At 68.6% G+C, this 17,555-nt stretch overlaps 1 protein-coding gene across 1 annotated transcript; it reads right to left on the bottom strand.

Annotated features, from left to right (window-relative positions):
- Window positions 1–1,594: 1,594 nt before the first annotated feature.
- Window positions 1,595–15,319, bottom strand: NCLN (nicalin). Its single transcript, XM_046651447.1, has 15 exons — window positions 15,225–15,319; window positions 12,187–12,377; window positions 11,245–11,389; window positions 9,209–9,303; window positions 7,313–7,393; window positions 6,334–6,437; window positions 5,884–5,972; window positions 5,643–5,782; window positions 5,175–5,353; window positions 3,894–3,981; window positions 3,777–3,815; window positions 3,514–3,677; window positions 2,896–2,949; window positions 2,723–2,801; window positions 1,595–2,636 (listed from the first exon to the last, which is right to left on the bottom strand). The coding sequence occupies exons 2-15, from the start codon at window positions 12,337–12,339 to the stop codon at window positions 2,577–2,579; spliced, it is 1,470 nt and encodes a 489-aa protein (XP_046507403.1). The 5' UTR covers window positions 12,340–12,377; window positions 15,225–15,319; the 3' UTR covers window positions 1,595–2,576.
- Between the last annotated feature and the right edge of the window lie 2,236 nt (window positions 15,320–17,555).

Raw genomic sequence — 17,555 nt, forward strand, 5'->3', positions numbered from 1 at the left:
AGGGAGCCCACGGAATGAGCCTCGTGCGGCTGGCCCGGGCGGCCTTCTCTTCTTTCATCTTCATAACCGTCCTCCGGGACCCGGTGACCTTTCCAAATGCAGGTCAGGTCACAACCCTCCTCTCCCTGCCCGCCCCCTCCCCACAGTTCCCCATGGCACTGAGAGCAAAATAAAACGCCTCCCTAGGGCCCTCCTTCTGCTCCAGCCTCTCGGGCCTCCTCACTGCTCCTCCAACACGCCAGGCCCAGGGCCTTTGCATACGCCATGCCTTCTGCCTAGACCACTATCTCGGATTTCCACATGGCTTGATCCTTCTTGTCATCCCGATTCCACTCAAAGGCCTCTCCTCGGGGAGCCCTCATTGTCCACCTGGGTTATTTTTGCCTGTGACCCGTCTTCCCCTGTGGACTGTGAGCCCCAGGGGGGCCGCAACAGGGTGTCCGGTTGGCAGTGGCTCCCCGAGCCCAGCACGGCCCCTGGCACAGGGCAGGGGGGCAAATATTGGTGGGCTCCGTCGAATGAGACTAATCTGTCGTGACGTGACCAGCGGTCGCCTGGGGACAAGGAAGGCACAGGGAGGGGGGCAAAGGGGAGCGAGGAGAGGACCGAGAGCGACGCGCACGCGCACCACCTCGCACGGTGATGGCCTCGCGGGCACGCACGTGACACCGCGCACTTCACGCCCGTCCTGCCTGCAGAGGGATGCTCAGAAAGCGAAATAGTAAGATTTACACGCGAATCCTATTTTGCAGGCGCCACCGCGGGCACGGGTGTCCTCGCCCCCCACGCCGGACACGGGGGATGCGACACCGCCCGCGACGCGCCATCCTGCAGAGGGGTCTCGGCGGATGGACCTTTTTGCGTCAAGGGGGAACATCCGGGCACGTCCCTCGACATGCGGGGTCCCGCCCGAGTCGGGGAGCCGAGGCGGCGTCGGCGCCCTGGCACATGGCCTCGCTCGGGGGACCCCCAGCAGCGCGCCCTCGGGGTGCAGCCCCCGCGCGGGGCTCAGAGGAGCCTGCCCGGCCCGGAGCCCAGGCCCTGCCCTCGGGGACCCGCGCGCTCCTCCCTCCCCGGCCTCCGCCTGGTCCCCATGGCCCCCGGGACCAGCGCCGGCCCCTCCTCCCGGCCCCGTCCGCCCTCCCCGCGGCCGCCGCCAGACGGCGCCCGGAGCCCCGAGTCAGGGCCGCCGCCTCCGCCCGCAGCCCCTGGGCTCCCCTCCATTCTGGGGGAGACCCCACAGTCTCTCGCCCCGCTCCCGATGCCCCTGAGCCGCAGCCCCAGCGCTCCGACCTTCCTCGACGCTTCCTCCCCGCCGGAAGCGCAGACCGCTAAGCCTGCAGTCTGTCTGTCTGTCTGTCCGCCCCGCCCCCAGAGCACAAGCTCCCGAGGGCAGGGACTGTCCCCGGCCGGACCCCGAGCGTCTCAGAGCCCGACACACGCATGCTCAGAGTGTTTGTCGAATGACTGAGAGAACTGGGGGGACCACGCAGGGCCCGGGTGTCGGGCACCGGGCACAAGGGACCCCACTCTTCCCGCGGCCCCCAGGCCACCGCCAACGTGGGGACCGAGCCCCAGGAGCCCGCACAGGACACGCCAGGCCGATCTTTCGATATGGCTTTATTTCTGATCATCCCACTGCAGCCTGAGCTCGGGGCGGCCAGGGGCCTGCCGACCGCCGGGGGGGACGCTCACCGCCGGCCCCTCTAGGTCACCGGTGCTGGGGGGACGGGCACACAGCAGGGCGGAGGACGGGGGCCGAGGGGGAGGCGGAGGGCTGGGCCCCTGGGGGTCAGCGACGCCGAGACCCCCAGCCCTCACCCTGCGCGGCTCATATTGCTAGCGATCCGGTTCCCCGGCTCCCTGAGGTCGGCGGCCCTGGAGGCCCCGCTCCCTCCCCCACGCCCACCAGGCGCCTGGGTGAGGGGTCGGGCCCAGACCTCCCCACGGCCCACGGGCGCGACCCTCCGGCAGACGCTCTCACTCGACCCCCAGCCCGGATGGCTCCCCGGGACGCAGCCCCCGCTCCCGGATGAGGAACCAGGCCCGGTAGCCGGGAGAGCAGCAGCCAGGGAGGGGCCCCTCTGGCCCCAGGGCCCAGGCCGAGCGCAGGGACAGCCCGGAGGGCCGGGTCGGGGGTCAGAGGAGGGAAGACGGCCGGGGAGCAGGGAGCCGCGTCCCCGGGCCGCCCGGAGCGGGCCTCCGAGCGAGGGGTGGGGACCGGAGCCCCCATGGCTGGCGTGGCGGCTTCACACACGAGGGAGGCGAGCGTCTGAGCTGCTGGCGGGACGCGGAGCAGCACGCAGGGTGGCCCGACCCCGGGGCCCGCAGTCCCCGCTCAGCACCGCGGGCAGAGTGCCACCGAGGCTGCCGGGGCGCATGTCCTGTCGTGGCGGGCTTGGTGGCCCTGAGGGTCGTGGCCGGCTCCAGGCGTGTCCCCGAGTCCGAGGCCTGACCCCGGGATGCCGCCAAAGCTGCTCCGAGTGAGTCCGAGGGACACCAAGAGGAAGGAGCCCGGGTCCTCGAGCACACGGCCAGCACGGGGGCGGCCACGGGGCGGGGGCGCGGGTGGCAGGTCACTGCGTCTTGGCCTTCAGCAGCAGCCTCTGCACCGTTCTGTACAGCAGGTCGAAGTGCTGGGGGCGGTGGGAGGGCGTGAGTGAGGCCGGGCTGCCCCGTGAGCAGGACCCCAGGGCCCCGGGCCCGGCCCCCGCCCGCTCACCTGGACGGCCGTGTAGGCCATGCCGAGGTAGGCGCCGATGCACACGGCCAGGAGCAGGTCAAAGATGGCCGGCTTGACCCTGGGGAGAGGGGGCCGGCGGGGTGAGGGGGGCGCAGCCGCAGCCCCCCGGGTGGTCACGGGGCGCCGTGGGCTCCTGGCCCCGGGCGGCTCACCTGTAGGCGTTCATGACCTGCTTCAGCTGGTCGTAGAAGACGAACTCAGGGTCCCTGGGGGGAGAGTGCTCTCTCAGGGGGCTCACCCGACGGCCGCACACGGCCCGGGGCCCCCAGACACCGGCCGCCCACAGGTTCTGCCCGCCCGGGGACCCAGGAGGGAGCGCCCTGTGTGTCCGCGGGAGGCTGTCCCTCCGGGGGAAGAGCCGTCCTTCACTGGGAAGCAACATCTTTCCTATTACTTTTTGGGGGACTCAGAACGTACTCTGTAAATGTGAAACACGCTGACTGCGGAAATTCTACTGTTAGGGGAAGGACTTCTATTGAGGGAGGGCGACCACGGCCCAGGAGTCAGAGAGCCCAGCCCCACGCCTGGGGGTCCACTCTGAGCCTCGGTTCTTCTTCTGCCCGAGTGCTCAGTCTCCCGGGGTATCCAGAGTCAGGAGGGAGACACGCGGGGCCTCGGGTGCCCCGAGGGATAGACTTATGCTAAGAAACGATCTGCTGTTCGTCTGGGACTCGAGTGTAACCGGCGCCCGGACTTTCTACTTCCGTCCAGGACTTCCGCGCGCTGGCTCTGGCGCCGGGGAGACCCCGGAAGCCGCCCCCGGGCCTCACCGCTTGTCGGCCCTGACGTGGTGCGGCTTCACCTCCTTCAGGTAGCGGCTCAGGTAATGCTCCAGCGTGCTGAGGAACGGGCCGTCCTTGTCCACCAGCTGCGCGGCCCGCGGCTGCTCGGTGAGCCAGTCCATCACTGAGTCTAGCTGCTCCTGCTGGATCTGCTGCGGGGACGCGGCCGCCGTCACTGGCCCGCCCGCCGCCCCGGCCCCCGCCCGCCGCCCCGGCTCCCGCCCGCCGCCGCCCGCCCGGCCCGCCGTTACCATCTGCTCCGTGAAGACCGGCATGTCGGGGGGCGTGCCCTGCGGAGAGCGAGGGGACGGCCTGAGTGTGGGCCGCAGGGGGGGCAGGGGTCACTCACGGGGGACGCGGGGGCTCACCTTCTCCGTCAGGTTGTAGATGACCCGCGTCAGGGCCTCGGCGATGAGCCTCGTGTTGCGTGTCAGGGTTTTAGAGTCGACCCGGGACCTGCGAGGGCAGAATTGGGGAAAAAGCCCATATATATATATACGCATACACATAACCCCCACTTTGACGCCCCCCAGGACCCGGGACCGCGAGCTCATGTGGAAGTGGGGCCTCTGCGGCCGTGACTGGTGGAGACGAGGCCACACTGGAGTGGGGGCCCCAGTCCAGCGGCCGCTTCCTTCTAAGAGGGACAGCCGACACGGACGCACGCAGGGAGACGGCCCTGTGACGACAGGCACAGGTGGGGGGGACGTGGCCACGAGCCAAGGGACACCAGGATTGCCGGCCACACACACACCCATAAAGAGGAACTTTGGGAGCCAAACGTCTCTGATGCCAGCAGGCGTGGGGGACAGGGGCTCCCGAGGGGGCACGGAGGGTTGAGGGGGGCCCAGCTCGCCCTCCAGGCCCCGCGCCTCCTTCCTGCCAACTCTGCTTTGCTCTGGCGCCCTCGGCCCTGGAACACCTCCTCCCGGCTCACCCCCTTGGTGCCGGCACCGCCTCCTCCACGAAGCCCCCAGGAAGCTCCCCGAGGCCCCTGGACTGGCCGGGCCTGCTCTCTCTCTGGGCCTCGCCCGTCTCCAGGCCAGGCCCCTCCAGGACCACCTTCTCAGCCCCACGCAGACACGTGTCCAGGAGCTGGGCGCTGCCCAAGGCTGGCCAGTGAGTGAGCCAGCCCAGACATGGCGGCCAGTCCCGCCACAAAACCCCGCCCAGCTGAGGGCTGATGTGGCAGCCGAGCAGACAGATGAGACGTCAGCTCATGAAATGGCAGAAGCCAGAGGTGCCCAGGGTCACAGAGAGCAAGCGGAAAAGGGCAGGGAGCAGGGCTCCCTGAGGGGGTGTGAGGGACCAGGGAGACAGGGCGGCTGTGCAAAGGTCCAGGGGCAGGAGCCACGATGTCCGAACAGCAGAGTGGACTGAGGTGTCCAGGGCCCGGGAGTCATGTGGAGGGTCACTCTGTCCTCTTTGTCCCCGTAACAGGGAGGTCATAACCTGACCCCGCCCCCCCCCCCGCCCCGGCTCAGGCGAGCTGCTCTCCTTTCTGTTCCTCGTGCTGCCAGGCTGGCACGGGCCCTTTCCCCTCCTCCCCAAGGCAGGTTCCTTCCCTCCAGGTGCCTGCATCTACTCTGCAAAGAACATTCTAGAATGTGGCAGGTTCGCAGGGCCTGGGGCAGCCGGGCAGCGCTCACCGCACATCCATGATGCTGCTGCGCTGGCCGCCGCGGTGGCTCTCCAGGTGGGACAGGGTGAAGGCGGGCAGCCGGCGGATGGCGAAGCGCTCGTGCTCCCAGGCCAGCATGTCCTCCGCCAGGTTGATCTTCTTGTGCACCATGGAAAAGCGCACCTCGGGGAACTGGTGGGCCGCCACCTGCGTGGGGAGGGGCGGAGCATCAGCCGGCCTGCACCATGGTCCCAGCCCCGCCCACTTGGCCAATGCTCATGGGGCCTTGGGTGCCAGGAGGGTCCCAGGTCCCTCCCCCGACTTCCTGGGTCTAGAAAAGGGGGAGAGGCCACCGCAGGGCCCCAGGGTCCTCAAAGGGCCTGGTCTGCTGCCTGGTGGACGTGAATCCCCACTAAAGGGAGGCGGGGGCCCGGCCCCCCTGGTGACCTGTAGCCCTCAAGCCCGCCGCCTGTGCCGGGCCGCCCGCAGGCCCCACCGTCTCGAGCTCCCGCAGGAAGGCATGCTGCAGCGTCCCCTCCCGGGGTGGCTTGGACACGTGCAGGTGCAGGCTGTCCCCTCGGCCCACGGTGTCCAGGCAGAGGACGAAGGCCACGTTGTCCTGCAGCAGGCTGGAATCTGCGGGGCAGCGAGAGCTGGGGAGGTCGGGGTGCGAGGATCGGGCCCCCACCCCGGGGCCCTGACCCCCCAGGCCCGGCCAGCGTGGCCGCCCGCCTCACCTGTGTGGTCCAGGTTGTCTTCCAGCCAGCGCTTGGTGCCCTGGTAGTTAAACTTGCCCCCTCCGGAGGCGAAGAAAAGCAGGTTGTACCTGGGGGCGGGGCGGGGGCGTCAGCTCGTCCCCACAAGGAGGGGCGTCCCCCCCAGGGACAAAATCCTGACCAGCCCTGAGCGCAGGGCACCCCCAGCCCTGACGTGGACATCTGGTGGGCCCCTCCCTGTGGAAGATGAAACAGCACCCTGGCCCCACCCACTCAGCGCCAGGACACACCCAGCGTGACAACCACTGATGTCCCCACACGTGGCCTGGTGTCCCCTGGGGGCGGGATCTGGGAGGGGCTCAGCTCCAGGCCTGGCCCCCTGATCCCTCAATGCACAGTGTCCTTCCCGGGTCAGACTCGGGGACCGCGCGTGACTGTGCCCGAGCCGGGCGAGGCCTGGGCGGCACGTACGCAGCGTGGGTGCGCTTGTAGGTGTAGAGGCGGGAGAAGAGGCGGGCGAGCTCCAGCAGCACGGAGATGCCGCTCCCGTTGGAATCCGCGCCGTGCGACAGCCACTGCGGGGCGGGAGAGAGGCCGGCGGTCACCCGCGTCCGCGCCACAGCACCGCCCGCTCTGGACAGTCACCCATCGTGGCCCAGCCCACGTGTGCAGCGCGCAGCTGGGGCGGCTCCTCTGCTTGGGCCCCAGCCTGACAGCGCCCCAACGGCGGCAGCCTGCTCGGTCCCGCTGGTTTGTCGCTGAGAGCAGGACTCTCTTGCAGAGGGAGCCGGGCGTCGGCTCATGGACCCTCTGCAGGAGCCGGACCTCGCTGTGGGCTCCGAGAGTGCAGCCTGGGGGCAGCTGAGTGGGCCTGAGGCCACGTCCTCAGAGAGGCAGGCTCGCCAGGCTGGCCGCCGGTGGCCCTGGACCTGGACTCAGGGCCAGCCGCCCGCGCTGCCCAGGCTCCCAGCCCTCAGCTGTCTGTGAGACACGGGGTTGGCCGAGCTCTGCTCTCCTCCCGTGCCCAGGACCCCGTCCATGCCGGGCAGAGGCCCTGCGCCCGGCCCCCCGAGAACCCCGTCCTGGTCTCCAAGCCCTGGGGACGGCCCCTCACACACACTGTCGTGTCTGGTTTGGGGGCATCAGGCACGTCCTGTGGGACTCCCCTGGGAGAGGACTCTGGAAGCTTCTGCCTGGTCTCTCGCCCCTGCCCCACACGCCCTTCCCTCTGCTCATTTTGACTCATGTCCTTTCTCTGCAGAAACCACGGCCGTGCGGACGACCACTGCTGAGTCCTGGGGTCCCCACTCCTGGGGGTGGCCCGGGGAACCCAACACAGCCCCCTGGGCTCGAATCCTGGCCCGACCACGCGCCCTGCCCCAGTCAGCCTCCGTGTCAGCTGCCCGAGGACACCCAGCCCATGGGCACCCCTCTGGGGGCACATACGTACAGGGGCCACTCCGAAGGCGTCGTAGTGGGCCACGAGGACGATGGTGGGGAGCTCCTCTCCGCCGAGCCCGGTGAGCCGGCCCTGCAGAGACAGGCTGTGAGCGCCACCCCACCCTCGGGGGCAGCATTCTGGCCCTGGGCCACGCGGTCCTCGTCACGACAACTCAGGACAAGTCTGGGGCTGGGGGAGCAAGGGAGGCCCAGCCCCTGCCTCCTCCCCATCCCGCCTCCCACGGGAGTGACAGGGATGGTGCCCAGCTCACAGCCGCACAGAAGTTTCCAGAACGAAAGGCCGGGGCAGCCGGGCCGGCAGGTGGGAACAGACCCCAAATGGCCAGAAGAGCCCTCCAGACCCTCGGGGGCTCCGTCTGCTGGCAAAACGGACCCCCTGCAGCCCTGCCTGAGCCCCCGGAGCCTGACAGCCAAGACGTGGCTTCCTCTGCCCAGGCAACCGTGACGGTAAAACCGAGTTCGCCCTATCGTCGCCCCGCCGCTGGACGCTGCTGCAGCCCCCGCACCGAGGTGGCCTGTCCACCCCCCAGAACCCTGCTCCCCCAACCCCTGCACCCAGCCAGGACGCACCCGAGGCCCCACAAACCTGGGAGGGGTGCCGTGGGGATGGCGCCCACCGCCCCGGCAGAGTACTCCCTGGCTGTTTGCTCTGAGTGCCCGCCTGTCGCCCCCAGACCTCCCCACGGGGACAAGCTCGGCGAGGGAGGGGCAGCGGGGCTCGAACGGCGCTCAAGGGTAGGCACGCCCCGGAGAGCACCCCCTCACCCCTGGAGGTGAGGGGCTCTGAGTGTGGCGCCTCCGCCTTCCACCCGAGCCACACTTGGACACCGGGGGCGGTGGGGCAGCCCCGCCCCATCTGCTCTAAGCCCCGGGGACCAGGGCCCACAGGTGCCAGTGAATGCTGAAGGTGCCGCCTGGCCCAAGCAGGGGGCTAGCTGGGGGACTGGCATCTCGGCCACGAGCGCTCACCGAGGGCCTGCTGTGTGCCGGGCACCGGGCTGGGCTCCAAGGACACAAGAGGGGCCAAGATGAACATGCTCAGCGCACATGGTGCTCAGGCCGATGGGGAAGCAACACGCGGGTCCCAAATGTGCCACGAGGTGACGACCGCTCGGGAGAGTGAAGCCGGGAGGGGCCGGGGCGCCGGCTGATGAGTCCGGCCAGACTAACGACCGGGGACAGTGACAAGGCCTCGCCTGGGGCCTCACGGGGAGCCGCCGCCACTCCCGACCCGGGACACGCAGGCTCTGCGGGAGCCACCGTCAAGGACCCGCCCTGGCTGCCACACTCTTACTATATCTGCGTTCCTCATCCCTGGTCCCTTCTCTGTGGCCTCCTGAGGCAGGAGGGGACCCTGAACACCCCCGCTCTGCAGCCTTTGGTCCGGGCACCCCGCACAGCAGACAACCCCATGAAGGACCCTTGAGGAGAGGAGACCGGACCGGGGAGCCGGCGTGTGGCCCAGACGCTCACTCACACCAGCACAGGGCCGAGTAAGGGCCGGACTCCTCCGTGTCTGGGGTGCTGCTTTAATCAGCTACCTGGAGACCGAGAGCTCAGCTCAGCTCCGGACATGGGGGGAGTGCGGCCCCAGAGAGTTCTGAGGACGCAGGGCTGCAGGGGGTGTGCCGTGCCGAGATGGGGCTGGCCACCCTGGGCCTGCAGGGAGAGCTGGGCAGCAGGGATGGCCCGTGCAAAGGCCCTGAGGTGGCGGCACAGTGGGAGGCTGGCGATGGCACTCGGGAGGCAGGCAGGGGGCCGGGGGGTGTCCCACCTCTCCCCTCAACATGGCCCAGCTTCCCTATCTGAGGCCCCCTGCAGTGGGGACCGGCCAGAGAGACGAGCTCGCAGAGTCTGGGCGCAGCGGGCAGGGCCCGGCACTCACCTCCACACTGGTGATGAGCCAGTCGCTCACGGCCTTGCTCTGGACCCCGCTGGTGACCATCTGGAAGCCGTTGGCGGTGGCCGTGTGGAGCAGCACTGGGGGCGGGAGGGGGAGGGTCAGCCTGAGTCCAGGGGTCCTGGATCCGAGCCGGCGCCCTAGTCACCCCGACACCCCAGAACCCAGGGCTTCCATGTAAGCAGGGTCGTGTGCACAGCTGACCACACGGACTGGAACACAATGCCATGAGTGGAATGGGGGGGCGCCCTCAGGCCAGCCCCCAAGGACCCATCCAGCATGGGGACGACAAGGCGGTCACCCTGGCGGTGACCCAGAAACGGGAGTCTCCCCCTGACGGCCCACGAGCCTGCGGCCCAGCCCCGAAAGCCCGAACGGCGTGAGCACCCGCAGCTTTGTGACCCGTCTGCTGGCGAGCAGGCGCGCCCCCCAGTGGCCCCGACTCGGTGTGAGCACATCGTCCACGGAGAATGATACGTTTTCAGGTGGGGCCAGGGGCTGCCCTATGACGCCGTGAGTTCTCCCCAGCGTGAGTGCGCATCTGTCGTGGACGCGTTTCAAGATGCGGTCGTGATGGGCATGGAGATGCCATCAGCGGGGGAACAGGCCGGGGGCGCCGCGCGGGGGCCCTGCAGTGTTTCCACAACTTCTCCTGAACTTTCACATACTCTAACATAAGCTCTTGTAACAAAGACAGTTGTGGTTAATATTTATGGTTTTACATCTGTTCTCCCCACTAACCAACGCAAAATAAGCACTTTCCCATGCTGCCAGAAAGCCTGCCCCAGAGCCAGCCCTGGGGACCCAGCCGTTTAAGGCGGGCGCCCTCCGCTGCGGCCGCCCAGGTTTGGTTCCCAGGTGGGGAACCACACCACCCGTCTGCCAACAGCTGTGCTGTGGGGGCGGCTCACAGAGAAGAACAAGGACCCACCACTAGAATATACAACCACGTACAGGAGCTTTGGGGAGGACAAAGAAAATAAAAAAAAAAAATTCTACCCCCAAAACGTTTTTAACAACCGCATAATATTCCACCAAGTAGAAGATCCCTTCCCTTCCGCTCTAACTGGACGTGCAGGGCTTCCCTAAATTCACTCTCCTGCTGCCACAACGCAGACGACCATTGTCAAGACTTTAATGTGGCCCAGGGACAGCAACCTCCTCCTGTCAAGGACCAGAGTCCGGGTTTTCGGCTCTCCTGCAGCCCCTGGCCTCTGCCGGTGCAGCCTGAGAGCTGCCCCAAAGCCCACGTGAATGCTGCCTGTGTGCCGATAAAGCCTTATTTACACAAACACGTGGCCCACGGGTGGCAGTTTGCCAACCCCCAAGCTAGAGCCCCACGCAGCTGACAACCTGGCCGGGGGGATGAGCCTTTTTTTTTTTTTTTTTTTTTTTTACAGCTTATGCGCGGCTCACCAAACCGAGTCCCTGAGGAGCTGGGCCGGGTGTCCCCGTGTCAGCGAACCTGCCGCCTCATCCTCTCTCCTCAGGCCTGAGTGCCCCCTCCTCTCCCGTAGCAGCCCCCCACGGGTGAGGACGGAGCTGGCGGTCCCTCCCGCTGCATTTCCTCCACCACTTCCGCCGTCTCACTCCCAACAGCGGCCCACTCCGGCGCCCTGCAGCCTCCCCCGTCCAGGGGCGCGAGGACCCGGGGTCTCCTGTCCCCAGGACACTGCTGACCCGCTCGGATGGACTCGGGCAAGACGGTGACACCCGGAACCCACTCGGCAGGCACAACGGACAGAGAAAATCCAACAGATGCCCGCGTTTCCTGTCAACCACTCAGAGGCTGCAGGTGCGAGGCCCCCTCTCGAATCCGGGGTGCTCGAGCTTCTGTTTGCGAGGGGACGGGCGGTGGCAGCTGCGAATGCAGAGTCCCGGCCCCCAACCCGAGCCCGACACTGCAGATCTGGGGCAAGACTGTGACCCACAGCACTAAGGAGAGGACGGACGCCACAGGCTCGCTCTGAGACAGCACCCCCGAGGTGGCACGGCGCGACCCTGACCCCGCCCGAGCGCACCTTCGGCGGCCGAGGCTGAGCCCTGGGAGGCGGAGGCAGCCTGCGTCTGCTCGTAGATGGAGAGCAGGGCCTCATCCTCCACGGCAAAGTACACGGGGACGATGGTCTCCATGGCCAGCATCTCGGGCTCGATCTCCATGAATTGCTACGGGGGAGACACACAGTTAGGCGGCTCCTGGCCTGGGCAGAGCCCACCGGCTGTCCCCTGTGGGCAGGCAGGCCGGGGCCTGGCACCACGCCTTCTCTGAGGCCGGTTAACGAGGCCAGGGTCACGCTGGAGAGGAGGACGGGGCGGGAGGGGGACAGGGAGGGGACCAGGACGGAGGGACGGGCAGGGAGTGGCGATGCTCACGGGGCCCCCTGGACAGTACCCGTCAGGGAGGAAGCAGGCTGGGCAGAGGATGGGCGCTGGAGCCAGCTGGGTCTGGGGTCAGGTCCAGGGTCACTGTGGGCCGGTCCCGCCCCCCCGGCCACCATGTCCTCAGCTGTTAGTGGGTGACGGATGTTGGCTTCCCAGGCTGACGGCAGAGGCCAGCAAGGACAGCGGGCGTGAGTCGCCCCACACACACCCTTCTCCCGGGCAAGAGCACCCTCCGCCCACGTGTCTAAGGGGCCCCATCAGACTCGGGAACAACACAGCTCCCTCCCCAGGCACAGCTGACATGGGGCCGGGTCACTCCCTGGGGGCCATCCTGGGCGGTGTGGTGGGGGGAGCAGCATCCCTGACCCCGCTCACTCGATACCAGGAGCTGTGACAACCACAGATGTCCCCAGACATGGCCCAGCGTCCCCTGGGGACAGAACAGCTCCGGAAGGACCGCTGAGGAAGGGGAACAGGTGCCTTCCCACGTCCCCAAGGGAGAGGGCTCAGAGAGGTGAACCAACATGCCCCAGTCACACAGCCAGCTCCCCGCGACGGCAGGGGCTCACTGGGGTGCTCACCCGGATGACGTCCTGGGGCACGGCAGCCATGGCCCGCGGCAGGATGATGACCACGGCGCCGGCCGACTGGCGCAGGGCCCTCTGGTACCGCTCGTAGGAGAAGTCCAGCAGGCGCACGAGCACGCAGCGGCGGCTCAGCACGTCCGCGTCCATGGTGCGCGCCTCCGTGTTGAGCACTGCGTTCCGCGTGCCTGCGGGGGAGGGAGAGAGGGGCGGGGGCTCGCTCTACTGCACCGGGGCCCTCGCCCGGGGACCACCGCCTCGGGATCCTCTGCCCAGGCTGGGCCACGTCCCCCAGGGCCCCCCGAACCCCAGGAGTCTCCGGCCTTCTGAGAACCGGGGGACGCAAAGACCCTCCTCCAGGAAAATCGGGCCCCACCAGCGCCCACCCGGCGGGAGGCAGCTCGGCTGTCCCTACTCTGGGCCCTGGCCACGGGCGCCCCGCCCCGCCCCCCTGCACCCGGGGCGGCAGCCCTCAGAAGTGACGCTGTCCCCGTTCAGCGGCCACCCGCGGGGACCGTGCCCATGTGCCCACGCGCACGACTCCCCCCACGAGGGACGGGGCGCCGTGACGAGCTCCTCCCGCATCGCCCAGCGGGCGGAGCCGTCAGCCCCCCTGACAGCGGCCCGGGGCCCGCTCAGCCCCCCATGTCGCGCACATGCCCGGGGGACCCCGGACTAGAAGCCCACCGCCAGCTCCCATGAGCGCCCTCCACGGGACTCCCCGTGGCTCCCCGGGCGCCGGCTGACCGCATCCGACCCGCCCGCCCTGCTGCTGGGCGCCCAGCACCCACCCCGCCCGTCACCAAGCAGGGGGAGCCCCAAGTTGACAAGCCTGCCCTCCCGGCTCCAGGTCCCGCCCTCCAGCCCCTCCTCCCCTCGGGGCTCCCCGCCGAGCGGGCGTTTCCCTGGCGGACCAGCAGCCTCTAGAACCTGGACCCGCCATCGGCTTCCCTGCCTGCTCCAGGGCTCCGGGGACAGCACCTCGCTCAGAGCAGGAGAAACCCGGCACCGATGGGCAACCCCGGGCCCAGGCTCCCGATGGACAGCAGCTGGGAGACCAGTGAAGGATCCCGTCTCCCCAACGCCCCCAGAGCCCAGACCCGCAGGCCCTCTCCACGTCCTTCCACACCCAGGCCGTCACTCTCTGGGGCCCGTCCTAGACACTGGGGGGGTTTGCACAGCATCCTTGGCCTCACCCACTTGACGCCAGGAGTTCCCCCAGTGTGACACCCACAGACGTCCCCAGACGTCGCCCTCTGTCCCCTGGGGGACAGTCACCTGGGGTGGGAACATCTGCTCTATAACCAAGCGCCATCTCCCACCTCTTCTGAGAGGCCCAGAAAGATCCAGTGAACCAGGAGGGGGCGAGAGGCTGTTTCCCCATCCAGACAGCAAGTTTTCCTGCAGCCAATGGGTCCCCTGGGACACGGCACCCAGGCACTGCCGCCCACATGGGTTCTGCTGGGCAGGGGTGGCCGGGAGAGGCCACGGTGATGGTCCATGCAGCACCGCGGAGGAGCACTGACTTCTCCGTGGCTGCCCACAGGCACACTGGCCCCCGTGGATGGTAGGAAGGGGGGCGCACGCAGCCCCCAAGCACCAGGACCACCTGCACCCAGCTGCGAACCTGCCAGAGTCCAAAACGTTTCAGACGCCTCAGGCTGACCCGAGAGGCACGAAACGAGCAAAGCAACCCTAGCGCGCCTGGGGGCCAGATGTGGCCCTAGGGTTTGAGACCCCCGTAGTGAATGCTCAAAATAGTGATGCGGAGAAGCGCGGGGTCCTGGGGGATGGTCACAGAGAGGGGCCAGAGGAACACAGAAGGGCCAGCGTCCCCGGCGGGAATGCGGAGGGCCGTCCCAGGAGTGGGGGCCTGGGACCAGGGAGTGCGGGTGGGCCGGCCGCCTCCCTGCCTGCGCCCCACACACCCAGCCTCCTCTCTGCTTCGGGGCCGGTGGGGCCCTGGGAGGGCAGCAAAGACCTTCAGGATGCCCTTGAAACGCTGAGAATGTGGGGAGGCCCTGGCCCCACCCCCTGGCTCCCAGGGCCCCCCCCCCCCACCTTGGCTCCCAGGGGCCCTCTGCCTCCCAGGAGCTGGGGACTTGGAGGCCACCTGTGAAGCCCACTGTGCACAGGGCAGGAACCAGCACTCCGCCTTCCAGGAGGAGGGCCGAGCAAGGAGCCAGGTGGACACCAGCCCCCAGGGTCCCCCGGACTCCAAGGGCCCCCAGGGCGCAGCCCCGCTCTGCCAACTCCAGGTCCAAGCTGGCCCGGCCTCCCTCACCCCACGTTGGGACAGGCAGAGCCACAAAGAGGGGCGCAGGACACCCGGAAGGAAGCTGCCCATTCTGACAACGGGACCAGACCCGGACGGGGGTCAAACGCTTCTCTACTGGGGGCCAGAGAGTGGCCCCTCTCTCTTGCCTGCGGCCCCCGTCTACATAACTACCTGCTCCGCCTTCGCTTGGGAAACCGGTGCACATGGCCACACCAATAAAGCTTTACTGACAACACGGGGCGGAGGGCTGGGCCGGTGGAGGAGCCCTGGGGGCCCCGTGCGTGCTGGGTGCTCGGTGCTGCGGCCCCACCTCCCGGGGCCTGTCTCAGCCGTGGCATCAAGTGAGGGGGACGTGAGCGGGCACAGAGCCACTGCCGTGACCAGCGCATCACCCCGGGGGCCAGAGTCCCGTGCAGGGGCGCGGTCACGCCCTGGCCGGCTGGCCCCGCAGCAGGCACACCCCTTTCCTTCCCAGCAGCCCGGCTGCCCGGAGTTTCTCAACAGGAGCCACAGGAAGTTGGGAAAGCAGCCCCAGAGCCGGGGGCCCGGGCGGGGAGCGGGTGGGCAGAGGGCGCTGCCGACGCAGGGGAGCATGTCGCCAGCCCTCGGGGGCCCGGCCGCCAGGAGCCCAAGATAGGGGCTCCCTGTGGCCCCCAGGCCTTCCCGCTGCCCCAGAACAAGCAGCACGGCCTCGGACCCCGAGGGGCCACCCCCCCAGCCCCGGCGATCCCGCCAGCTTCTCCCTGAGGGGTCTCACCCGAGCTCTGGGCCGGGCCTCTGCTCCCCACGCTGCAGGCGAGCCGCCCTCTGCTAAGATGGGGCGTCCCGCCAGGCCCTGTGCGCGCCCCGAGCCCGTGGTCACAGACCGGCCAGGACCCCCCTCGCAGGGCAGGTGGCATCCGGGCTTCTCACTGGGGGCGACAAAGACGGGGATGGGGAAGGAGGGAGTGGGGGGAGGCGACACGTCAGGAAAAAGAACGGGGAGGAATCCCAGAGTCAGGGGAGAGGACGCGGAGACGGGAGGGGAGCACAGCTGAGCGCAAGGAGGGAGGCCGGGGAGGAGAGAGGGTTCCCCGGATCTGCCCCGAGGAGATGGGGAGCCCGCAGCCTGGCGCCTGGGCAGGTGCAGGGAGAGGGGGCCCGTCGGCTGCACATGGGACACCGTGGAGCCGCCTGGAGAGACGGGGTGTCCAGGCCACCAAGGACAGCCACCCGAGGGACAGCAGGCTCCGAGCATGGCCCCGAGTGTGAGTCGGGCAAGCCGGGCCGACTGAGCAGAAAGAACCGGGTCACGTCGAGCTCTAGGGTCTGGGCCCCCCGGACAATGGATTCCTCGGGGAAACCAACGGAGGCTCCAGAGCGGGGCTGCCCAGGACAGCGCCCGCCAGCCCCCCGTGGCTGTTTGGATTTACTACAATGAAAGCGCAAAAAGTCCCCTTCCTCCGTTGCACGCGACACGTCTCAAGTGTCCCTGGCCACCTATGGCCGGTGGCTCCCGTATGGGACAGTGAACACACAGAACCCGTCCATTGTCGCAAAAAGTCCCAGCGGGCGGCGCTGGCGAAGACCCTCCGCTCAGGAGGACGCCCGATGACGCCTGGAAACGCGCCCGCAGCGCCAGCGGCTCCCCGCCTTCCCTCCCACCGTCTGCGGCCGGGGGGGGGTCTCCCGTCTAGGCCACCACCATACCCCCAGCTCTCTGCCCCCGGCACTGCAGACATCAGCCGGGTCCCTCCCCGGGGCCCATCCCGGGTGCTGTGAGGGCTGAGCACCCACCACTTGATACCAGGAGCTCCCCCAGTGTGACAGCCACAGAGTCATCACCCAGGGACCCCTGGGTTGAGAACGACTGCCCTAAACAGAAACGACGTAGCGCTGGGGCGAGGAGGGATCTGAGGGAACTCCGGACCCGCCTCCAGAGCCTGGGGCTCCCGCGGGGCCTGGGAAGTTCCAAAAACAGGGGTCAATGCAGGGGAACCGGGGCTCTGAGATGCGGGGGACCAGAACTGGGGAGGGGGCTCCTTCAAGGGGGGGTCAGGCCTTGACCTGCAAGGACTTAAGGCACCAGGCTGGAAGAAAAACCAGAGGCCAGAAGTTTCTGGAACACCAGAGATGGCTACACTCTGGAGAAAACAAGGGAATTCAGAATGACATGGGCACTGGGACCAAAACCTCGACAGGCGACAGGCGAGGGGACAGGGGTGGGGAGCAGGCAGCTGAGCAGGATCTGGGCTGGCATCTGGGGAAGGGACCTGAGCCGGGCCAGACAACCGAGAAATCCTGGGAGGGGAGCCGGCGGAGTTTGGGGAGCTGGGGTGAGGACGGCGAGCTGAGGGGGCAGACATGCACCAAAGTGGGAACGAGACGGGGGCGCCAAAAGACCCCAGGAGCCCAAAGGCGAGGAGCCTGAGAAGGGGGATGGGGGCTCAGCGGACAATTCTGAGGAACCAGCACACAAGCTGGGACCGGGCAGAGCCGGGAGCCTGGGGAGACGGGCCTGGACTGGGGGCCAGGACGGTGTTAGCGACGGGGGGCCCTCAAGCCCTGATGGGGGCAGAATACAGCCGGCGGACAAAGAGCACCCGGTGCCAGGGCCATGGAGGGCGGGGCAGCTCCGCCTGGCAGAGGCCGAGCAGGGTGTCCACGGCTAGCAGGCCAAAGGTGGCAGCTCGGGTGCACAGGCCTGACTCGTGGGACAGCCCACCCAGGGGGTGTCCAGGGGAGGGGTGGGGCAGAGAGACTCTGGGCCAGCTGGGAATGAAGAAAAAGGGGAGCCAGGCTCCAAGGCGGGGGGAACGTGGGCTGAGGCAGGAGCTCTGGGTCCCGGGCAAGGAGCCCTCGTTAGGGCCGGGGGGCTGTGGGAGCCAGCCGGGTGGGTTCCTGGGGCGGAGCAGGGGTCCAGGCACTCAGGCTGTCACTTGCCTGGGGCCTGGGTTAAGGGTCTGGCCGCCCAAATGAGGCCTGTGGGCGGGACTCCTGCTGGACAGGCAGGAGTGGCAGGTCCTGGGGCCCGGGGAGCAGAGACCAGGTTGACAGAAGGGGGGCTGCCTGGCCAGGGAGGACCGAAGCCCGGGGGGAGGGAGAGCGG

The sequence above is a fragment of the Equus quagga genome, unplaced genomic scaffold (assembly GCF_021613505.1).
Source record: "Equus quagga isolate Etosha38 unplaced genomic scaffold, UCLA_HA_Equagga_1.0 72965_RagTag, whole genome shotgun sequence".
In the NCBI taxonomy this organism is placed as follows: domain Eukaryota; kingdom Metazoa; phylum Chordata; class Mammalia; order Perissodactyla; family Equidae; genus Equus; species Equus quagga.